The following is a 25,697-nucleotide window of genomic DNA, read 5'->3' as shown; positions in this document are numbered from 1 at the left end:
ACCAATTTGGACTATTTTGTGTATGTCCATTACAGGAAATCCAAATAAAAATCAATTTAAATTACAGGTTGTTTGGCAACAAAATAGGAAAAATGCCAAGGGGGGTGAATACTTTTGCAAGGAACTGTATCCAGCAACTTACTTATAGCTACTCTTCAGAATACCTTTGGTGCTGCAAGGTACATTGTTCATTTGACAAACTCTCTCCCAGGGTGACGCCGAGGTCCAAGTTCATTAACAATTATCTAACAATGACCCTTAATGAACTATCCCCCAGCCCTGACGGAGCAGTTACATTCGCTTGAAAGCAAAATGTTTTTTCTGCACTGCAGTACAGGTTATCTTCTGAATGCCCACAACTTGATTGAGTTTACCTGGCTTACCCTCAACTCTTCTGAACCCAGGTCCGCTCTCCACGCCCTCAACTCTTCTGAACCCAGGTCAGTTCTCTATGCCCTCAACTCTTCTGAACCCAGGTCAGTTCCCCACGCCCTCAACTCTTCTGAACCCAGGTCCGCTCCCCACGCCCTCAACTCTTCTGAACCCAGGTCCGCTTTCCACGCCCTCAACTCTTCTGAACCCAGGTCAGTTCTCTATGCCCTCAACTCTTCTGAACCCAGGTCAGTTCCCCACGCCCTCAACTCTTCTGAACCCATTCAGTTCCCCACGACCTCAACTCTTCTGAACCCATTCAGTTCTCCATGCCCTCTACTCTTCTGAACCCAGGTCATTTCCCCACGCCCTCAACTCTTCTGAACCCAGATCAGTTCTCCATGCCCTCAACTCTTCTGAACCCAGGTCAGTTCCCCATGTCATCAACTCTTCTGAACCCAGGTCTGCTCTCCATGCCCTCAACTCTTCTGAACCCAGGTTAGTTCCCCATGCCCTCAACTCTTCTGAACCCAGGTCAGTTCCCCATGCCCTCAACTCTTCTGAACCCAGGTCAGTTCCCCATGCCCTCAACTCTTCTGAACCCAGATCAGTTCTCCATGTCAACTCTTTTGAACCCAGGTCAGTTCCCCATGCCCTCAACTCTTCTGAACCCAGGTCAGTTCCCCATGCCCTCAACTCTTCTGAACCCAGGTCAGTTCCCCATGTCATCAACTCTTCTGAACCCAGGTCTGCTCTCCATGCCCTCAACTCTTCTGAACCCAGGTTAGTTCCCCATGCCCTCAACTCTTCTGAACCCAGGTCAGTTCCCCATGCCCTCAACTCTTCTGAACCCAGGTCAGTTCCCCATGCCCTCAACTCTTCTGAACCCAGATCAGTTCTCCATGTCAACTCTTTTGAACCCAGGTCAGTTCCCCATGCCCTCAACTCTTCTGAACCCAGGTCAGTTCCCCATGCCCTCAACTCTTCTGAACCCAGGTCTGCTCTCCATGCCCTCAACTCTTCTGAACCCAGGTCAGTTCCCCATGTCATCAACTCTTCTGAACCCAGGTCTGCTCTCCATGCCCTCAACTCTTCTGAACCCAGGTCAGGTCCCCATGCCCTCAACTCTTCTGAACCCAAGTCAGTTCCCCATGCCCTCAACTCTTCTGAACCCAGGTCTGCTCTCCATGCCCTCAACTCTTCTGAACCCAGGTCAGTTCCCCATGTCATCAACTCTTCTGAACCCAGGTCTGCTCTCCATGCCCTCAACTCTTCTGAACCCAGGTCAGGTCCCCATGCCCTCAACTTCTGAACCCAGGTCAGTTCCCCATGCCCTCAACTCTTCTGAACCCAGGTCAGTTCCCCATGCCCTCAACTCTTCTGAACCCAGGTCAGTTCCCCATGCCCTCAACTCTTCTGAACCCAGATCAGTTCCCCATGCCCTCAACTCTTCTGAACCCAGATCAGTTCCCCATGCCCTCAACTCTTCTGAACCCAGGTCAGCTCCCCATGCCCTCAACCCTTCTGAACCCAGGTCAGTTCCCCATGCCCTCAACTCTTCTGAACCCAGGTCAGCTCCCCTTGCCCTCAACTCTTAATACTTAATACTCTTCATTACTTCGGGGAACGCAGGGCTCCAGCACAGAGAGGGTTTGGGCTGCTTCCCAAAAGGCACCCTATTCCCTATGTAATATTACTTCTGACCAGGGCCCATAGGGCAAAAAAATAGTGCACTATAAAGGAAATAGAGTGCCATTTGTGATGCAAACTATCCTCTAACCCAATATCATTTTTAATAGAAGGGAAGTGTTAGAGTCTGGGAGGCAGGGAGCCATTAGCCTCTGGTTCATCCAGGTTAAAGCCCACTAGAACAGGGAATCCAGGACACAGTTAATTACTGTCTGCTGTAATTTAATTAGGTAGGACCTAGCTAGTCCAACTGAGACTGAGTCTGTGGTCTTAATTAGGTAGGACCTAGCTTGTCCAACTGAGACTGAGTCTGTGGTCTTAATTAGGTAGGACCTAGCTAGTCCAACTGAGACTGAGTCTGTGGTCTGAAACTGAAAGCGCGAACCACTGCTTTTAATCAGGGCAAGGTGACTGGAAACATGACCGAATACAAACAGTGTAACTATTCCCTCCGCAAGGCAATCAAACAAGCTAAGCGTCAGTATAGAGACAAAGTAGAATCTCAATTCAACGGCTCAGACACAAGAGGTATGTGGCAGGGTCTACAGTCAATCACGGATTACAAAAAGAGAACCAGCACCGTCATGGACCAGGATGTCTTGCTCCCAGGCAGACTAAATACCTTTTTTGCCCGCTTTGAGGACAATACAGTGCCACTGACACTGCCCGCAACTAAAACATGCGGACTCTCCTTCACTGCAGCCGACGTGAGGAAAACATTTAAACGTATCAACCCTCGCAAGGCTGCAGGCCCAGACGGCATCCCCAGCCGCGCCCTCAGAGCATGCACAGACCAGCTGGCTGGTGTGTTTACGGACATATTCAATCAATCCCTATCCCAGTCTGTTGTTCCCACATGCTTCAAGAGGGCCACCATTGTTCCTGTTCCCAAGAAAGCTAAGGTAACTGAGCTAAACGACTACCGTCCCGTAGCACTCACTTCCGTCATCATGAAGTGCTTTGAGAGACTAGTCAAGGACCATATCACCTCCACCCTACCTGACACCCTAGACCCACTCCAATTTGCTTACCGCCCAAATAGGTCCACAGACGATGCAATCTCAACCACACTGCACACTGCCCTAACCCATCTGGACAAGAGGAATACCTATGTGAGAATGCTGTTCATCGACTACAGCTCGGCATTTAACACCATAGTGCCCTCCAAGCTCGTCATCAAGCTCGAGACCCTGGGTCTCGACCCCGCCCTGTGCAACTGGGTACTGGACTTCCTGACGGGCCGCCCCCAGGTGGTGAGGGCAGGCAACAACATCTCCACCCCGCTGATCCTCAACACTGGGGCCCCACAAGGGTGCGTTCTGAGCCCTCTCCTGTACTCCCTGTTCACCCACGACTGCATGGCCACGCACGCCTCCAACTCAATCATCAAGTTTGCGGACGACACAACAGTGGTAGGCTTGATTACCAACAACGACGAGACGGCCTACAGGGAGGAAGTGAGGGGCCTCGGAGTGTGGTGTCAGGAAAATAACCTCACACTCAACGTCAACAAAACTAAGGAGATGATTGTGGACTTCAGGAAACAGCAGAGGGAACACCCCCCTATCCACATCGATGGAACAGTAGTGGAGAGGGTAGTAAGTTTTAAGTTCCTCGGCGTACACATCACAGACAAACTGAATTGGTCCACCCACACAGACAGCATCGTGAAGAAGGCGCAGCAGCGCCTCTTCTACCTCAGGAGGCTGAAGAAATTCGGCTTATCACCAAAAGCACTCACAAACTTCTACAGATGCACAATCGAGAGCATCCTGTCGGGCTGTATCACCGCCTGGTACGGCAACTGCTCCGCCCACAACCGTAAGGCTCTCCAGAGGGTAGTGAGGTCTGCACAACGCATCACCGGGGGCAAACTACCTGCCCTCCAGGACACCTACACCACCCGATGTCACAGGAAGGCCATAAAGATCATCAAGGACAGCAACCACCCGAGCCACTGCCTGTTCACCCCGCTATCATCCAGAAGGCAAGGTCAGTACAGGTGCATCAAAGCTGGGACCGAGAGACTGAAAAACAGCTTCTATCTCAAGGCCATCAGACTGTTAAACAGCCACCACTAACATTGAGTGGCTGCTGCCAACACACTGACTCAACTCCAGCCACTTTAATAATGGGAATTGATGGGAAATGATGTAAAATATATCACTAGCCACTTTAAACAATGCTACCTAATATAATGTTCCCTACATTACTCATCTCATATGTATATGTATATACTGTACTCTATATCATCTACTGCATCCTTATGTAATACATGTATCACTAGCCACTTTAACTATGCCACTTTGTTTACATACTCATCTCATATGTATATACTGCACTCAATACCATCTACTGTATCTTGCCTATGCAGCTCTGTACCATCACTCATTCATATATCTTTATGTACATATTCTTTATCCCCTTACACTTGTGTCTATAAGGTAGTAGTTTTGGAATTGTTAGCTAGATTACTTGTTGGTTATTACTGCATTGTCGGAACTAGAAGCACAAGCATTTCGCTACACTCGCATTAACATCTGCTAACCATGTGTATGTGACAAATAAAATTTGATTTGATTTGATTTGATTTAATTAGGTAGGACCTAGCTTGTCCAACTGAGACTGAGTCTGTGAGCTAGTCCAACTGAGACTGCTTCTGTGGTCTTAATTAGGTAGGACCTAGCTAGTCCAACTGAGACTGAGTCTGTGGTCTTAATTAGGTAGGACCTAGCTAGTCCAACTGAAACTGAGTCTGTGGTCTTAATTAGGTAGGACCTAGCTAGTCCAACTGAGACTGAGTCTGTGGTCTTAATTAGTTAGGACCTAGCTAGTCCAACTGAGACTGCTTCTGTGGTCTTAATTAGGTAGGACCTAGCTAGTCCAACTGAGACTGAGTCTGTGGTCTTAATTAGGTAGGACCTAGCTAGTCCAACTGAAACTGAGTCTGTGATCTTAATTAGGAGACATTTTTATCTAGCCCTGAAATGAACTCTTATCTACTCATAACTGGAGGAATCTCCAGTCAGAGTGTTATCTCTTCGTAGGTTCCCTGGACATCTCCTGACAGACTTTGTGCATCACACACACACACACACGCACACACACACACACACACACACACACACACACACACACTGTAACTCACCCTGACCCCCATGAAGCGGTCTCTCAGTACGATCCAAGAGAGCAGGAATACGAAGGCCTTGTTGCAGCAGAACAGAGCTGACACGTCTGTAGTGTTGATCTTCCTCAGGGCCTGTGTTAGAGACAGGATCACGTCACAGCTTACAATGACTTCGCCCAATTGATAGATTTTCGGTGGTGTAGTTGGCTACGTTTTTGAAGCAGAGGATCAATAGTTTGAGTCCAGTAAGGGGACAGGGATGGTGAAGGAAGCTATACCGCTAAGCTAGCACTAGAAGGAAGCTATACCGCTAAACTAGCACTAGAAGGAAGCTATACCGCTAAGCTAGCACTAGAAGGAAGCTATACCGCTAAGCTAGCACTAGAAGGAAGCTATACCGCTAAGCTAGCATTAGAGGTCGACCGATTAATCAAAATGGGTGGTTAATTAGGGCCGATTTCAAGTTTTCATAACAATCGGTAATCGGCATTTTTGGACTCCTATTATAGCCGATTACATTGCACTCCACGAGGAGACTTTGTGGCAGGCTGACCACCTGTTACGGGAGTGCAGCAAGGAGCCAAGGTAAGTTGCTAGCTAGCATTAAACTTATCTTATAAAAAAACAATCAATCTTAACATAATCACTAGTTAACTACATACTGTATGGTTGATGATATTACTAGTTTATCTAGCTTGTCCTGTGTTGCATATAATCAATGAGGTGCCTGTTAATGTCTCATCGAATCACAGCCTACTTCGCCAAATGATTAGTGATTTAAAAAGCGCATTCGCGAAAAAAGCACTGTCGTTGCACCAATGTTAAAATCTTTGCCTGTCGTTGCCTTTCTTAAAATCACAAGTATACAAAATTTAAACCTGCATATTTAGTTAATATTGCCTGCTAACATGAATTTATTTTAACTAGGGAAACTGTGTATTGCGTTCCGTGCAAGCAGTCAGGGTATTTGCAGCAGTTTGGGCCGCCTGGCTCATTGCGAACTGAACTGAAGACCATTTCTTCCTAACAAAGACCGTAATTAATTTGCCAGAATTTTACATAATTATGACATAACATTGAAGGTTGTACAATGTAACAGCAATATTTAGACTTAGGGTTGCTGCCCATTCGTTTAAATACGGAACGGTTCTGTATTTCACTGAAAGATTAAATGTTTTGTTTTCGAAATTATAGTTTCCGGATTTTACTACATTAATGACCTAAGGCTCGTATTTGTGTGTGTTATTATATTATAATTAAGTCTATGATTTGATAGAGCAGTCTGACTGAGCGGTTGTAAGCAGCAGCACGCACCATTCATTCAAACAGCACTTTACTGCGTTTGCCAGCAGCTCGTTGCAATGCTTGATGCACAGCACTGTTTATGACTTCAAGCCTATCAACTCCCGAGATTAGGCTGGCAATACTAAAGTGCCTATAAGAACATCCAATAGTCAAAGATATGAAATACAAACGGTAAAGAGAGAAATAGTCCTATAATTCCTAAAATAACTACAACCTAAAACTTCTTAACTGGGAATATTGAAGACTCATGTTAAAAGGAACCACCAGATTTCATATGTTCTCATGTTCTGAGCAAGGAACTCAAACGTTAGCTTTCTTACATATTGCACTTTTACTTTCTTCTCCAACACTGTGTTTTTGCATTATTTAAACCAAATTGAACATGTTTCAATATTTATTTGAGACTAAATTGATTTGATTTATGAAAAAATAAAAGTGTTCATTCAGTATTGTTGTAATTGTCTTCATTACAAATATATATATAAAAATAGGCCGATTAATCGGTATCTGCTTTTTTTGGTCCTCCAATAATCGGTATCGTTATTGGCGTTGAAAAATCATAATCGGTCGACCTCTAGCTAGCACAGTGACACCTGTTACACCTGAAGGCACTATACAATACTGTCACAGTCCACACACACACACACACACACACACACACACACACACACACACACACACACACACACACACACACACACACACACACACACACACACACCAGGATGGGGGGAAAGCAGCACAGTACCTGTAGGTACAGGTAGTTGGTGAGGATCCACAGCAATCCAAACGGAGCCACCTTAGTGAAGAACACCTTGGCTGTCAGCCCGTCGTCCCCAAAGAACCGACAACACTCCCTAGAGAGGAACACACACAGATGAACACCCACAGGCATGCATGCACACACACACACAAAAACACACACATGCACAGTACACAGGTACATGTACAGTTAAAGTCGGCTGTTTACATACACTTAGGTTGGAGTCATTAAAACTCGTTTTTCAACCACTCCACAAATTTCTTGTTAGCAAACTATAATTTTGGCAAGTCGGTTAGGACATCTACTTTGTGCATGACACAAGTAATTTTTCCAACAAATGTTTACAGACAGATTATTTAACTTATAATTCATTGTATCACAATTCCAGTGGGTCAGAGGTTTATAGTTGACTGTGCCTTTAAACAGCTTGAAAATTCCAGAAAATTACGTGATGGCTTTAGAAGCTTCTGATAATGTAAATGACATCATTTGTCAATTGGAGGTGCACCTGTGGATATATTTCAATGCCTATCTTCAAACTCAGTGCCTCTTTACTTGACATCATGGGGAAACAGCCAAGACCTCAGAAGAAAAATAGTAGACCTCCACAAGTCTGATTTATCCTTGGGAGCAATTTCGAAACGCCTGAAGATACCACATTCATCTGTACAAACAATAGTACGCAAGTATAAACACCATGGGACCACGCAGATGTCATACCGTTCAGGAAGGAGACGCGTTCTGTCTCCTAGAGATGAACGTACTTTGCGAAAAGTGCAAATAAACCCCAGAACAACAGCAAAGGACCTTGTGAAGATCCTGGAGGAAATGGGTACAAAAGTATCTATATCCACAGTAAAACGAGTCCTATATCGACATAACCTGAAAGGCCACTCGGCAAGGAAGAAGCCACTGCTCCAAAACCACCATAAAAAAGCCAGACTATGGTTTACAACTGCACATGGGGACAAAGATCGTACTTTTAGGAGAAATGTCCTCTGGTGTCATGAAACAAAAATAGAACAATTTGGCCATAATGACCATCATTATGTTTGGAGGAAAAAGGGGAATGCTTGCAAGCCGAAGAACACCATCCCAACCGTGAAGCACGGGGGTGGCAGCATCATGTTGTTGGGGTGCTTTGCTGCAGGAGGGACTGGTGCACTTCACAAAATAGATGGCATCACGAGGAAGGAAACTTATGTGGATATATTGAAGCAACATCAAGACATCAGTCAGGAAGTTAAAGCTTGGTCACAAATGGGTCTTCCAAATGGACAATGACCCCAAGCATACTTCCAAAGCTGTGGAAAAATGGCTTAAAGCCAACAAAGTCAAGGTATTGGAGTGGCAATCACAAAGCCCTGACCTCAATCCTATAGAAAATTTGTGGGCAGAACTGAAAAAGCATTTGCGAGCAAGGAGGCCTACAAACCTGACTCAGTTACACCAGCTCTGTCAGGAGGAATGGGCCAAATTCACCCAACTTATAGTGGGAAGCTTGTGGAAGACTACACGAAACGTTTGACCCAAGTTAAACAATTTAAAGGCAATGCTACCAAATACTAATTGAGTGTATGTAAACTTTTGACCCACTGGGAATGTGATGAAAGAAATAAAAGCTGAAATAAATAATTCTCTCTACTATTATTCTGACATTTCACATTCTTAAAATAAAGTGGTGATCCTAACTGACCTAAGACAGGGAATTTTTACTAGGATTAAATGTCAGGAATTGTGAAAAATTAGTTTAAATATATTTGGCTAAGGTGTATGTAAACTTCCGACTTCAACTGTATATGTACAGACACAGACAAACAAACAAACACAAGCTCACACAGCACAAACACATGTAAACAAGCGCAATCACATTTTAGTATACAACATTAGTGTTAGTATTCATAGTCTATGCTAGTGATGGGGGGGAAATCGATACAGTTAAAAATCACAATATTATTTGGACAATATTATATTTAAGCAATATGGGGTGTGTTATATGGCCAATATACCACTGCTAAGGGCTGTTCTTAGTGCTGGATACAGTCCTTAGTCGTGGTATATTGACTATATACCACAAACCCCCGAAGTGCCTTATTGCTATTATAAACTGGTTACCAACATAATTAGAGCAGTAAAAACAAATGTTTTGTCATACCCGTGGTATACGGCTGTCAGCCAATCAGCAGTCAGGGTTCAAACCACCCAGTTTAAAATTATATTTTGACTCCAAGTATCGATATGTAAAATAAGACATATATACAGGAGCAGTCAAAAGTTTGGACACTTTTCTTTATTTTTAATATTTTGTAAATTGTAGAATAATAGTGAAGACATCAAAACTATGAAATAACACATATGAAATCAAGTAGTAAACAAAAAAGTGTTAAACAAATCAAAATATATTTTATATTTAAGATTCTTCAAAGTAGCCACCCTTTGCCTAGATGACAGCTTTGCACACTCTTGGCATTCTAGCATGCTAGCAGATACCCATAGACTTACAGTCACTGTGCTAACCAAGTAGATCAAAAAGTAGATTAAGGACCTAGTTGCCAAAATCCCAAAGTATACCTTAAAGGTAAACATAAAGACTGGTATGTGAACTGGTAAGGAGTTACTGGAACTCCAGGTCCATTCCCATCCCGGCCCAGGCCCATCCAGGCTGCCAGATCTCCATTCCCATCCCGGCCCAGGCCCATCCAGGCTGCCAGATCTCCATTCCCATCCCGGCCCAGGCCAATCCAGGCTGCCAGCTCTCCATTCCCATCCCGGGCCCATCCAGGCTGCCAGATCTCCATTCCCATCCCGGCCCAGGCCCATCCAGGCTGCCAGATCTCCATCCCCATCCCGGCCCAGGGCAATCCAGGCTGCCAGATCTCCATTCCCATCCCGGCCCAGGCCAATCCAGGCTGCCAGCTCTCTATTCCCATCCTAGCCCAGGCCAATCCAGGCTGCCAGCTCTCCATTCCCGTCCTGGTCCCATCTAGGCCTCCAACCAGACAATTATATTGCACCTAGACAATCTTACTGACACATCAATTACTGAACTGAACAATGCCAAGTGAGGCAGCTACTGTAGCTTGAGCCTCCAGGTTTAGGCTATCTGCCAGAGTGGCCTGGCCAGCCGTTCGGACACCAGGAGGTTGAAAACTGCAGTTCAAAGCCTCTCAGAACTTTGAAGTTTGACTGTTTGACTACTCAAGGGTAATTATATTTCTAGGCTGGCCACAAACAGCACTATACAAACAGGTAGTTATGTACTCTTAGTCCTGGTCAGTTAGGTAGTTAGGTACTGTTAGTCCTGGTCAGTTAGGTAGTTAGGTACTGTTAGTCCTGGTCAGTTAGGTAGGTACTGTTAGTCCTGGTCAGTTAGGTAGTTATGTACTGTTTGTCCTGGTCAGTTAGGTAGGTACTGTTAGGCCTGGTCAGTTAGGTAGTTATGTACTGTTAGTCCTGGTCAGTTAGGTAGTTAGGGACTCTTAGTCCTGGTCAGTTAGGTAGTTAGGTACTGTTAGTCCTGGTCAGTTAGGTAGTTAGGTACTGTTAGTCCTGGTCAGTTAGGTAGGTACTGTTAGTCCTGGTCAGTTAGGTAGTTATGTACTGTTTGTCCTGGTCAGTTAGGTAGTTAGGTACTGTTAGTCCTGGTCAGTTAGGTAGTCCTGGTCAGTTAGGTAGTTATGTACTGTTAGTCCTGGTCAGTTAGGTAGTTAGGTACTGTTCGTCCTGGTCAGTTAGGTAGGTACTGTTAGTCCTGGTCAGTTAGGTACTGTTAGTCCTGGTCAGTTAGGTAGTTATGTACTGTTAGTCCTGGTCAGTTAGGTAGGTACTGTTAGTCCTGGTCAGTTAGGTAGTTAGGTACTGTTAGTCCTGGTCAGTTAGGTAGTTAGGTACTGTTAGTCCTGGTCAGTTAGGTAGGTACTGTTAGTCCTGGTCAGTTAGGTAGTTATGTACTGTTTGTCCTGGTCAGTTAGGTAGTTAGGTACTGTTAGTCCTGGTCAGTTAGGTAGTCCTGGTCAGTTAGGTAGTTATGTACTGTTAGTCCTGGTCAGTTAGGTAGTTAGGTACTGTTCGTCCTGGTCAGTTAGGTAGGTACTGTTAGTCCTGGTCAGTTAGGTACTGTTAGTCCTGGTCAGTTAGGTAGTTATGTACTGTTAGTCCTGGTCAGTTAGGTAGTTATGTACTGTTAGTCCTGGTTAGTTAGGTAGTTATGTACTGTTAGTCCTGGTCAGTTAGGTAGTTATGTACTGTTTGTCCTGGTCAGTTAGGTAGTTAGGTACTGTTAGTCCTGGTCAGTTAGGTAGGTACTGTTAGTCCTGGTCAGTTAGGTAGTTATGTACTGTTAGTCCTGGTCAGTTAGGTAGTTATGTACTGTTAGTCCTGGTCAGTTAGGTAGTTATGTACTGTTAGTCCTGGTCAGTTAGGTAGTTATGTACTGTTAGTCCTGGTCAGTTAGGTAGTTAGGTACTGTTAGTCCTGGTCAGTTAGGTAGTCCTGGTCAGTTAGGTAGTTATGTACTGTTAGTCCTGGTCAGTTAGGTAGTTAGGTACTGTTAGTCCTGGTCAGTTAGGTAGGTACTGTTAGTCCTGGTCAGTTAGGTAGTTATGTACTGTTAGTCCTGGTCAGTTAGGTAGTTAGGTACTGTTAGTCCTGGTCAGTTAGGTAGTCCTGGTCAGTTAGGTAGTTATGTACTGTTAGTCCTGGTCAGTTAGGTAGTTATGTACTGTTAGTCCTGGTCAGTTAGGTAGTTAGGTACTGTTAGTCCTGGTCAGTTAGGTAGGTACTGTTAGTCCTGGTCAGTTAGGTAGTTAGGTACTGTTAGTCCTGGTCAGTTAGGTAGTTATGTACTGTTAGTCCTGGTTAGTTAGGTAGTTATGTACTGTTAGTCCTGGTCAGTTAGGTAGTTATGTACTGTTTGTCCTGGTCAGTTAGGTAGTTAGGTACTGTTAGTCCTGGTCAGTTAGGTAGTCCTGGTCAGTTAGGTAGTTATGTACTGTTAGTCCTGGTCAGTTAGGTAGTTAGGTACTGTTAGTCCTGGTCAGTTAGGTAGGTACTGTTAGTCCTGGTCAGTTAGGTAGTTAGGTACTGTTAGTCCTGGTCAGTTAGGTAGTTATGTACTGTTAGTCCTGGTCAGTTAGGTAGTTATGTACTGTTAGTCCTGGTTAGTTAGGTAGTTATGTACTGTTAGTCCTGGTCAGTTAGGTAGTTAGGTACTGTTAGTCCTGGTCAGTTAGGCAGTTATGTACTGTTAGTCCTGGTCAGTTAGGTAGTTATGTACTGTTAGTCCTGGTCAGTTAGGTACTGTTAGTCCTGGTCAGTTAGGTAGTTATGTACTGTTAGTCCTGGTCAGTTAGGTAGGTACTGTTAGTCCTGGTCAGTTAGGTACTGTTAGTCCTGGTCAGTTAGGTAGTTAGGTACTGTTAGTCCTGGTCAGTTAGGTAGGTACTGTTAATCCTGGTCAGTTAGGTAGTTATGTACTGTTAGTCCTGCTCGGTTAGCTAGTTATGTACTGTTAGTCCTGGTCAGTTAGGTAGGTACTGTTAGTCCTGGTCAGTTAGGTAGTTAGGTACTGTTAGTCCTGGTCAGTTAGGTAGTTATGTACTGTTAGTCCTGGTCAGTTAGGTAGTTAGGTACTGTTAGTCCTGGTCAGTTAGGTTGTTATGTACTGTTAGTCCTGGTCAGTTAGGTAGTTATGTAATGTTAGTCCTGGTCAGTTAGGTAGTTATGTACTGTTAGTCCTGGTCAGTTAGGTAGGTACTGTTAGTCCTGGTCAGTTAGATACTTATGTACTGTTAGTCCTGGTCAGTTAGGTAGTTAGGTACTGTTAGTCCTGGTCAGTTAGGTAGGTACTGTTAGTCCTGGTCAGTTAGGTAGGTACTGTTAGTCCTGGTCAGTTAGGTAGTTAGGTACTGTTAGTCCTGGTCAGTTAGGTAGTTAGGTACTGTTAGTCCTGGTCAGTTAGGTAGTTATGTACTGTTAGTCCTGGTCAGTTAGGTAGTTATGTACTGTTAGTCCTGGTCAGTTAGGTAGTTAGGTACTGTTAGTCCTGGTCAGTTAGGTAGTTAGGTGCTGTTAGTCCTGGTCAGTTAGGTGTTAGGTACTGTTAGTCCTGGTCAGTTAGGTAGTTAGGTACTGTTAGTCCTGGTCAGTTAGGTAGTTAGGTACTGTTAGTCCTGGTCAGTTAGGTAGTTATGTACTGTTAGTCCTGGTCAGTTAGGCAGAGTGGCCTGGCGGTGTGGATGTGGAGCTGTAGGAGGTTGTTTTGGTCAGGCTCCAGAAAGATGACAGGGCAGATAAAGCACACTGGACACTAACAGGCCACGTACGAACAGATAACAATACACTATAACTATAATCAGTTAATGAGGTTGAGGGCAATGCTTCATTTCATTACTGAACCTGGCTCTATGCCTGAATCCATAACAATAGACCTCTTTGACTGGGGCTGTGAATCCCCAAAACCTAAGCCCTGAACTTCAGCCTGGAACTAAGCTCAAGCACCAGATTAAGGCTAAGATTCTATCTGTTTCATGTTTTCAGCAAAGGCACCTTTTAAAGACAATTTCCGATTGAGCCGACATATTTAGCGTTTACCGTGAATGGGATCTCAGTAAATATGGAACATTACCTATAAAAGCCACATTGTCGACAACCTGCAATCACATTGAATCCCGTCCTAAGCCCCAGTGGAAAGTGGTCCGATGACAACTGCGATTGGCCTCTGCCATGCTGTCATGTATTAGTTATGTCGTGTGGACTGGTGCCAGCTCTTCCACGCACTGTGTGGACCGACACATGCTAGGGCAGGGCTGCTTTAGCCCAAGAGAGGAGAAGAGCATCTGGCAGCTCACTGAAGTCTCTCCTCATCTCCCACAAAGCTGTGCATTCCACATTTCAGCCTATCATATGCTGCTCTCCAGCCCCTGCATTTTTAAGGAGATCAGAACTCTGTTGATATTTCATTTGTTTTCTGAAAGTACAGAGGGACGGGAGAGCAGGAGACACTCTGCGCATGTGTCTCTAATGGTTCTCTATTCCCTAGTGTCTAGTACTCTAGTTCTGACCAGAGCCCTATGATCCCTGGTCAAAATATGTGCACTGTAAAGGGAACAGGCTGCCATTTGGAAGGGAATACGGTGTCATTTGGAAGGGAATAGGTGTCATTTGGAAGGGAATAGGGTGCCATTTGGAAGGGAATAGGTGCCATTTGGAAGGGAATAGGGTGCCATTTGGAAGGGAATAGGTGCCATTTGAAAGGGAATACGGTGTCATTTGGAAGGGAATAGGTGCCATTTGGAAGAGAATAAGGTGCCATTTGGAAGGGAATAGGGTGCCATTTGGAAGGGAATAGGTGCCATTTGGAAGGGAATAGGGTGCCATTTGGATGGGAATAAGGTGCCATTTGGAAGGGAATAGGTGCCATTTGGAAGAGAATAAGGTGCCATTTGGAAGGGAATAGGGTGCCATTTGGAAGGGAATAGGTGCCATTTGGATGGGAATAAGGTGCCATTTGGAAGGGAATAGGTGCCATTTGGAAGAGAATAAGGTGCCATTTGGAAGGGAATAGGGTGCCATTTGGAAGGGAATAGGTGCCATTTGGAAGATAATAAGGTGCCATTTGGAAGGGAATAGGGTGCCATTTGGAGGGGAATAGGTGCCATTTGGAAGGGAATAGGTGTCATTTGAAAGGGAATAGAGTGAAATTTGAAAGGGAACAGGATGCCATTTGAAAGAGAATAAGATGCCATTTGGAAGGGAATAAGGTGCCATTTGGAAGGGAATAGGGTGCCATTTGGAAGGGAATAGGTGCCATTTGGATGGGAATAAGGTGCCATTTGGAAGGGAATAGGTGCCATTTGGAAGAGAATAAGGTGCCATTTGGAAGGGAATAGGGTGCCATTTGGAAGGGAATAGGTGCCATTTGGAAGATAATAAGGTGCCATTTGGAAGGGAATATGGTGCCATTTGGAGGGGAATAGGTGCCATTTGGAAGGGAATAGGTGTCATTTGAAAGGGAATAGAGTGAAATTTGAAAGGGAACAGGATGCCATTTGAAAGAGAATAAGATGCCATTTGGAAGGGAATAAGGTGCCATTTGGAAGAGAATAAGGTGCCATTTGGAAGAGAATAGGGTGCCATTTGGATGGGAATAAGGTGCCATTTGGAAGGGAATAGGTGCCATTTGGAAGAGAATAAGGTGCCATTTGGAAGGGAATAGGGTGCCATTTGGAAGGGAATAGGTGCCATTTGGAAGAGAATAAGGTGCCATTTGGAAGGGAATACGGTGTCATTTGAAAGGGAATAGGTGTCATTTGAAAGGGAATAAGGTGCCATTTGGGAGGGAATAGGTGCCATTTGGAAGAGAATAAGGTGCCATTTGGAAGGGAATAGGGTGCCATTTGGAGGGGAATAGGTGCCATTTTGGGACGTAGCCACTAGGTAGAGGGGAACAGATAGAGAGTGGCCCAGGTGGATAATACATTAGACCACACTATGGTATAACACAAGCTATGCTGTCTCAATACATTTTTTATTTTTTTATTTTTTTTATTTTACCTTTATTTAACCAGGCAAGTCAGTTAAGAACAAATTCTTATTTTCAATGACGGCCTGGGAACAGTGGGTTAACTGCCTGTTCAGGGGCAGAACGACAGATTTGTACCTTGTCAGCTCGGGGGTTTGAACTCGCAACCTTCCGGTTACTAGTCCAACGCTCTAACCACTAGGCTACCCTGCAGTATACTATAGTATAACACAAACCCTGCTGTCTCAATACATTAGACCACACTATAGTATAACACAAACCCTGCTGTCTCAATACATTAGACCACACTATAGTATAACACAAACCCTGCTGTCTCAATACATTAGACCACACTATAGTATAACACAAGCTCTGCTGTCTCAATACATTAGACCACACTATAGTATAACACTAGCTCTGCTGTCTCAATACATTAGACCACACTATAGTATAACACTACCTCTGCTGTCTCAATACATTAGACCACACTATAGTATAACACTAGCTCTGCTGTCTCAATACATTAGACCACACTATAGTATAACACAAACCCTGCTGTCTCAATACATTAGACCACACTATAGTATAACACTAGCTCTGCTGTCTCAATACATTAGACCACACTATAGTATAACACAAACCCTGCTGTCTCAATACATTAGACCACACTATAGTATAACACAAACCCTGCTGTCTCAATACATTAGACCACACTATAGTATAACACAAACCCTGCTGTCTCAATACATTAGACCACACTATAGTATAACACTAGCTCTGCTGTCTCAATACATTAGACCACACTATAGTATAACACAAACCCTGCTGTCTCAATACATTAGACCACACTATAGTATAACACTAGCTCTGCTGTCTCAATACATTAGACCACACTATAGTATAACACTAGCTCTGCTGTCTCAATACATTAGACCACACTATAGTATAACACTAGCTCTGCTGTCTCAATACATTAGACCACACTATAGTATAACACAAACCCTGCTGTCTCAATACATTAGACCACACTATAGTATAACACTAGCTCTGCTGTCTCAATACATTAGACCACACTATAGTATAACACTAGCTCTGCTGTCTCAATACATTAGACCACACTATAGTATAACACAAACCCTGCTGTCTCAATACATTAGACCACACTATAGTATAACACTAGCTCTGCTGTCTCAATACATTAGACCACACTATAGTATAACACAAACCCTGCTGTCTCAATACATTAGACCACACTATAGTATAACACAAACCCTGCTGTCTCAATACATTAGACCACACTATAGTATAACACAAACCCTGCTGTCTCAATACATTAGACCACACTATAGTATAACACTAGCTCTGCTGTCTCAATACATTAGACCACACTATAGTATAACACAAACCCTGCTGTCTCAATACATTAGACCACACTATAGTATAACACAAACCCTGCTGTCTCAATACATTAGACCACACTATAGTATAACACTAGCTCTGCTGTCTCAATACATTAGACCACACTATAGTATAACACTAGCTCTGCTGTCTCAATACATTAGACCACACTATAGTGTAACACAAACCCTGCTGTCTCAATACATTAGACCACACTATAGTATAACACAAACCCTGCTGTCTCAATACATTAGACCACACTATAGTATAACACTACCTCTGCTGTCTCAATACATTAGACCACACTATAGTATAACACAAACCCTGCTGTCTCAATACATTAGACCACACTATAGTATAACACAAGCTCTGCTGTCTCAATACATTAGACCTTTGTATGTCTTTGTATTTGTACTTTCTACAGGCTACACAGCAGCAGATGAAAGGTGAATGAGTAGAAAGGCTGTGTTAGTAAGGTAACATTATAAAGGCTGTGTCAGAAAGAAAGATAACATTATAAAGGCTGTGTTAGTAAGATAACATTATAAAGGCTGTGTTAGTAAGATAACATTATAAAGGCTGTGTTAGTAAGATAACATTATAAAGGCTGTGTCAGAAAGAAAGATAACATTATAAAGGCTGTGTTAGTAAGATAACATTATAAAGGCTGTGTTAGTAAGATAACATTATAAAGGCTGTGTTAGTAAGAAAACATTATAAAGGCTGTGTTAGTAAGATAACATTATAAAGGCTGTGTTAGAAAGAAAGATAACATTATAAAGGCTGTGTTAGCAAGATAACATTATAAAGGCTGTGTTAGTAAGATAACATTATAAAGGCTGTGTTAGCAAGATAACATTATAAAGGCTGTGTTAGTAAGATAACATTATAAAGGCTGTGTCAGAAAGATAGCTAACATTATAAAGGCTGTGTTAGCAAGATAACATTATAAAGGCTGTGTTAGAAAGATAGCTAACATTATAAAGGCTGTGTTAGCAAGATAACATTATAAAGGCTGTGTCAGAAAGATAGCTAACATTATAAAGGCTGTGTTAGCAAGATAACATTATAAAGGCTGTGTTAGCAAGATAACATTATAAAGGCTGTGTTAGAAAGATAACATTATAAAGGCTGTGTTAGCAAGATAACATTATAAAGGCTGTGTTAGAAAGATAACATTATAAAGGCTGTGTTAGTAAGATAACATTATAAAGGCTGTGTTAGCAAGATAACATTATAAAGGCTGTGTTAGAAAGATAACATTATAAAGGCTGTGTTAGAAAGATAACATTATAAAGGCTGTGTTAGCAAGATAACATTATAAAGGCTGTGTTAGAAAGATAACATTATAAAGGCTGTGTTAGTAAGATAACATTATAAAGGCTGTGTTAGCAAGATAACATTATAAAGGCTGTGTTAGAAAGATAACATTATAAAGGCTGTGTTAGAAAGATAACATTATAAAGGCTGTGTTAGCAAGATAACATTATAAAGGCTGTGTTAGCAAGATAACATTATAAAGGCTGTGTTAGCAAGATAACATTATAAAGGCTGTGTTAGAAAGATAACATTATAAAGGCTGTGTTAGTAAGATAACATTATAAAGGTTGTTCGGTATGCAGGCCACACAGTCAGAGCCAGGGGAGCAGGGAGAGCCCAGAACCAGATCCATGCATGAGCACTCTTAGAAGCTCTGACAAACACGCACACACACGCAAGCATACACAGACACATACGTACGAGCATGACTGGAAGCACTCACAGGCATGGAGGCATGTATGCACACACACAAACTCTGGCACACACACACACACACACACACACGCACGCACTGACACACACACACACACACGCACGCACTGACACACACACACAGTTCTATTTGTGTGCAGCAGCAGCCCAGTGGGTTGTAGAGATCAGGGATTCCTCTCAGAGGAAGAGCACGTCATGTGACTAAGCTGATCTAACTGTAGACACAGGCTTTTGTCCAACTAGAGACTGCTGCAGCTCGACACACTATACCTCCCACCTAACTTAGGAAAGTAATGACTTCTTACCTCCACTTACAGACAACCAGAGGTAATATTAATACCAGAGCCATCATGAAACACCAGAGCCACAAATTATGATGTATAAACTTGATAAAATGGCATATTATATTACAACAAGGCTACATTTGGGTTTCCATGATACTCTGCTATGCCTCTCAATGCAGTCTGAAATAGTTTTCACTCCTTCTTTGTCACCTGGTGTCCTTTGTTAAACCTTTAGGACAACAGTTGATGTAAACAGTATAAATACATTGCATTGATTGATTGATTACCTGAACCTCTGTCTGGGGGTCTGTCTCTCAGGGCTCTTACACAGGTGTCCGATGTAGTAGAGGGGGAAGAACAGGCAGTTCCAGGTGGTGGCGAACCAGGTGAGGGTGAATGGAGCGTCAAACTGGGTATCCAAAACAAATTACTTTAACATTTGTATTAACAGGTTTCATCTGGCACTCGCTAGCACTCAGTGGTGGATCGTGTCAATCTGAGTTTGTGTGTGTGTGTGTTTAGCATGCAACTTCGTCAGGTTCTTCACCTGCTTAAAGGTGAGCTTGGCCAGCTGGGTGGACCCCGCCCACGATGAGCACACACACATCACCATGGCAATGCCCCACAGCGCCTTCCGCACCTGTACGGCCGTGACTTTGATGCAGCAACGAAGTCTCCACCTCCCCGTAGCAGGCTCCGCCCCCGGCGCCCCGCCGTTTGCCGCCTGGCCGTCCGCTGTGCTGCCCACCACATTCTCTCTGGGACGGTCTTCTCCTGAGCACAAAGAAAACAGTAGTAAACTATGAGACCAGAGTAGAGATTTAGAGGAGTTGTCTACATCACTACAGTATGAGACCAGGGTAGTGATTTAGAAGAGTTGTCTACGTCACTACAATATGAGACCAGGGTAGTGATTTAGAAGAGTTGTCTATATCACTACAATATGAGACCAGCGTAGAGATTTAGAAGAGTTGTCTACAGCACTACATTATCAGACCAGGGTAGAGATTTAGAAGAGTTGTCTACGTCACTACAATATGAGACCAGGGTAGTGATTTAGAAGAGTTGTCTACACCACTACAGTATGAGACCAGGGTAGTGATTTAGAAGAGTTGTCTACATCACTACAAAATGAGACCAGGGTAGAGATTTAGAAGAGTTGTCTACATCACTACAGTATGAGACCAGAGTAGTGATTTAGAAGAGTTGTCTACAGCACTACAATATGAGACCAGGGTAGTGATTTAGAAGAGTTGTCTACGTCACTACAGTATGAGACCAGGGTAGTGATTTAGAAGAGTTGTCTACAGTACTACAGTATCGGACCAGGGTAGAGATTTAGAAGAGTTGTCTACATCACAAGTATCGGACCAGGGTAGTGATTTAGAAGAGTTGTCTACAGCACTACAGTATGAGACCAGGGTAGTGATTTAGAAGAGTTGTCTACAGTACTACAGTATCGGACCAGGGTAGAGATTTAGAAGAGTTGTCTACATCACAAGTATCGGACCAGGGTAGTGATTTAGAAGAGTTGTCTACATCACAAGTATCGGACCAGGGTAGTGATTTAGAAGAGTTGTCTACATCACAAGTATTGGACCAGGGTAGTGATTTAGAAGAGTTGTCTACATCACTACAGTATGAGACCAGGGTAATGATTTAGAAGAGTTGTCTACAGCACTACAATATGAGACCAGAGTAGAGATTTAGAAGAGCTGTCTATAGCACTACCGCATGAGACCAGGGTAGAGATTTAGAAGAGTTGTCTACAGCACTACAATATGAGACCAGAGTAGAGATTTAGAAGAGTTGTCTACAGCACTACCGCATGAGACCAGGGTAGAGATTTAGAAGAGTTGTCTACAGCACTAGAATATGAGACCAGAGTAGAGATTTAGAAGAGTTGTCTACAGCACTACAATATGAGACCAGAGTAGAGATTTAGAAGAGTTGTCTACAGCACTACAATATGAGACCAGGGTAGAGATTTAGAAGAGTTGTCTACAGCACTACAATATGAGACCAGGGTAGAGATTTAGAAGAGTTGTCTACAACACTACAATATGAGACCAGTGTGTAGAGATTTAGAAGAGTTGTCTACAGCACTACAATATGAGACCAGAGTAGAGATTTGGAAGAGTTGTCTACAGCACTACAATATGAGACCAGGGTAGAGATTTTCTGTGTAACTAGAATTATAATTAAAGGGGTCACATGGCATCAGAGACCCATAACTGCTAAATCCTACAGATGTTATAATATATTGAGATTACATTTTAAGAGACAACTCTAAAACTGTATTGCATTTTTCAATTCAATAAGCTATTATGACTCTTCTATATCCATTATCCACACCGAATATTCGATAATCTGAAGTAGCCTAAGTCACTTTCAGTAAGTACAGGTCCTTCACACAATGTCAACACGTTCTTCATACAATAACCTATTACAGCTTACAGTATCTATGCCCACACAACACGTTTCATCCTCCACTGAATATTCCTTATGTCTATTTCAGGTCGTTTACAATTTAACTGAACTCGGACAAAATCTATTACACAAAATCTGGTGTTCGAGTGTGGCAGTGTGTGTCTGGCAGTCATTCTGCAGCCAAACAGAGGACAGGAGAGGGCAGGGGCTGATACCCAATCTGAGACGACTTTTACTCAGGAGTCCTTGCCTCTTGACTTACAATGACACACACACACACACACACACACACACACACACACACACACACACACACACACACACACACACACACACACAGTAGGTACTTGAAAACACAGAGATTATTGGACATACTGGCTCTCTTCCTAGAGCCATACAAAAATACTACAGCATCACCAACAGGACAATAGCATCACCAACAGGACAATAGCGTCACCAACAGGACAATAGCATCACCAACAGGACAATAGCATCACAAACAGGGCTATAGCATCACCAACAGGACAATAGCATCACCAACAGGGCAATAGCATCACCAACAGGACAATAGCATCACAAACAGGACAATAGCATCACAAACAGGACAATAGCATAACCAACAGGACAATAGCATCACCAACAGGATAATAGCATCACCAACAGGATAATAGCATCACCAACAGGACAATAGCATCACCAACAGGACAATAGCATCACCAACAGGACAATAGCATCACCAACAGGACAATAGCATCACAAACAGGGCTATAGCATCACCAACAGGACAATAGCATCACCAACAGGACAATAGCATCACCAACAGGGCAATAGCATCACCAACAGGACAATAGCATCACCAACAGGGCAATAGCATCACCAACAGGACAATAGCATCACCAACAGGACAATAGCATCACAAACAGGGCTATAGCATCACCAACAGGACAATAGCATCACCAACAGGGCAATAGCATCACCAACAGGACAATAGCATCACCAACAGGACAATAGCATCACAAACAGGGCTCTAGCATCACTATCACCAACAGGACAATAGCATCACCAACAGGACAATAGCATCACAAGCAGGGCTATAGCATCACTATCACCAACAGGACAATAGCATCACAAACAGGACAATAGCATCACCAACAGGACAATAGCATCACAAACAGGGCAATAGCATCACCAACAGGGCAATAGCATCACCAACAGGGCAATAGCATCACCAACAGGACAACAGCATCACCAACAGGACAATAGCATCACCAACAGGACAATAGCATCACCAACAGGACAACAGCATCACCAACAGAACAATAGCATCACCAACAGGACAATAGCATCACAAACAGGGCAATAGCATCACCAACAGGGCAATAGCATCACCAACAGGGCAATAGCATCACCAACAGGACAACAGCATCACCAACAGGACAATATCATCACAAACAGGACAATAGCATCACCAACAGGGCAATAGCATCACCAACAGGACAATAGCATCACAAACAGGGCAATAGCATCACCAACAGGACAATATCATCACAAACAGGACAATAGCATCACCAACAGGACAATATCATCACCAACAGGACAATAGCATCACCAACAGGACAATAGCATCACCAACAGGGCTATAGCATCACCATCAGGGCTATAGCATCACCAACAGGGCTATAGCATCACCAACAGGGCTATAGCATCACCAACAGGGCTATAGCATCACCAACAGGGCTATAGCATCACCAACAGGGCTATAGCAAGCACCCAGAATAATAACATAATAACAACGAATCCAAAGATAATAGAACAAGACAAGATCCCTTATGGTTCACCATGTTACGTTGTTTCATGACCATAGCTATCATCTATCTGCATGGAGCACCTGCCTTCTCCGGCTTTTTGTGTGGCTTTGTCGCCATCACATTAACATGAGGGATTTCCCTAATGGTGTTTTCACTCTAAAGATAACGACGAGTGCTGTGTGTGTGTGTGTGTGCGTGTGTCAGGGTGTGTGTGTGTGTACCACAGGGAAGCTAATACCTACTCATCTCCAGCCGTTAGCTACAGAATATACTCCTCCTCATGCAGTCTTGGAAACACAAGAACATTATATAACTTCTGTCAAGGCAGCTTGAAACCAGAATTTACCTTCTCACTCATCACATGACCTATTGACTAATGGCAAAAGAAAAACCATTAGAAAGATACTGCAGTACTGTACCAACATTAGATACTCTAGTCATGTACTGTACATCTCTGTAACTCAATATTGAATCTGTATTCATGTGTGAAATTGCCAATTATTAAGAATGTCAGTTCAGTTTCAATAGGCCTTCACCAGTGGCGGTCGGTGCTGTTTAAGATTAGGGAGGACAATTGTTTTATGAGCATGGCCCTATTTCTATTACAGCATATTGGATGATTGTCATTCATATTCCATTCACCCAGTTCAATGTAACATGGATAGGTTTAGGCTACTACATGATGCTCTAATGTTCCCTGTACCCATCATGGGGTTGCTACAACCTAGCATACGAATTAAAGTTTATAACGTGCAGTAGGTACACAGGTTGAGAGACAAATTGGAGTAATCAAGGTGACACACAGTGACACATTCAATAACACCTTGCACACTCTTGCCTGCATCTAGCTGATCTGGGGTGGAATCATTAGTCAACAGTTGGCAAATAAAGAGTTTCTATTGGACAAATTCAGGTAGGTCCCTGTTTCGTTCCATCGGTGGAATGAAATCACCCCTGATCACCCACACACACAATTCACTTTCATTAACAGCCACATACAAACAGCATTGTCACTTTACCCATTCCTACTGGAATTCCTACTCCTACCTGCTCTCCTCCTCTCACCTTTTCCCTTCGCTTGTGGACTTCAGTGTACAACACAACAGCTGTCTGTGACCAGGCAACAAAAAAGATTCCAAGCCAAACCTTCATACCATAAATGTCACCATATTAGCTTGCGTCATAGTCAACATACTAGTAGCTACTAGAACTAGTGCGTTAGTAAACGCGCTACAATCATGCAGAACAGTGTGCAGCAAGCAGTTTAGCAGTTACACCAGCGGGCCCAGGTGGCAATAAATTAATAAAACCGAACGTTTACCTTGACTTGGAAGAGCTCCAGTGTTGGATAGCCTTAATCTGCTAGCTAACATAAATAGCATTCCTCTCTGTTTGAGCCGGGTGTTTGAGGTTAAATTAGCTAGCTGCAAAGTGAAAGTAAAAAAATGCAGTGAAATATAGCTAGCTTTCTCTCGCTCTCTGCTGCTTCGCCTTCATTTTTTAAGAAATTAAGTTGTTAAAAACTGTTCAATTATTGTATTTTTTTCTCTTTGAGTCAACTACTCACCACATGTTATGCACTGTAGTGCTAGCTAGCTGTAGCTTATGATTTCAGTACTAGATTCATCCTTTGGTTCTTCGATTGGGTGGACAAAATGTGGGGCAGCCGAAGAACCCTTTTATAACCTTTTTTCTGGTGTGAAATTTAATCTCAAATCAATACTGTTTGCAATTAACAGTGACACAAAACTGTTGCCCTCTGAGAAGAGGATCAAAATATATTCTTCATAACGTAGGACAGCTGCAAGGTCTGTCAAACTATAATCTTGTTGTAGGTCTTATACTGCTTTTAGAAAGGCTCCTACATTCATTTATGTCCTGTTTTGCATATTTAATATTACATCCAAGAGAACAGTATGAGTCCGCATCTGTCACAACAGTATGAGTCTGCATCTGTCACAACAGTATGAGTCTGCATCTGTCACAACAGTATGAGTCTGCATCTGTTCCAACAGTATGACAGCATGATCCATAATTCACTGCATGAAAAGGCACAACATTCCAGTGCAAGATTCCGAAAACATACAATTTCTGGAAATGTGCGGTCATGTGTCCAGCTGTGTTTGGCCTTGTACACGTCCCGTTTATCTCCGATAAGGAACAGGTCATGTGCGTGGATGTACACGGATGTCTAAATGTCTGGTAATGAATCCCAAGAAACGAGCAAACCCCGTCCACACACTTACCA

At 43.3% G+C, this 25,697-nt stretch overlaps 1 protein-coding gene across 5 annotated transcripts in view; it reads right to left on the bottom strand.

Moving 5' to 3' along the window:
* The window catches only part of LOC110531368 (putative thiamine transporter SLC35F3), a 147,013-nt gene that overhangs the window by 18,131 nt on the left and 103,185 nt on the right, over nt 1-25,697 (bottom strand). For 4 of the 5 annotated variants that reach the window (XR_005053204.1, XR_005053205.1, XM_036987555.1 and 1 more), the window contains 4 exons: nt 19,759-19,985; nt 19,499-19,620; nt 7,242-7,350; nt 5,210-5,320 (listed from right to left, as the gene is read on the bottom strand). Coding sequence is in view for 3 of the 5 variants with exons in the window: in XM_036987555.1 (XP_036843450.1) it covers nt 5,210-5,320; nt 7,242-7,350; nt 19,499-19,620; nt 19,759-19,985 (569 nt within the window). In the remaining 2 variants the exon portion in view is untranslated. The remainder of the gene's footprint in view (nt 1-5,209; nt 5,321-7,241; nt 7,351-19,498; nt 19,621-19,758; nt 19,986-25,697) is intronic. The other variant, XM_036987563.1, reaches the window with a different exon arrangement.

Source organism: Oncorhynchus mykiss, chromosome 1, assembly GCF_013265735.2.
Source record: "Oncorhynchus mykiss isolate Arlee chromosome 1, USDA_OmykA_1.1, whole genome shotgun sequence".
In the NCBI taxonomy this organism is placed as follows: Eukaryota; Metazoa; Chordata; class Actinopteri; order Salmoniformes; family Salmonidae; genus Oncorhynchus; species Oncorhynchus mykiss.
The sequence above is the reverse complement of the archived record's forward strand: the minus strand, read 5'-3'. Positions and strand labels throughout refer to the sequence as shown.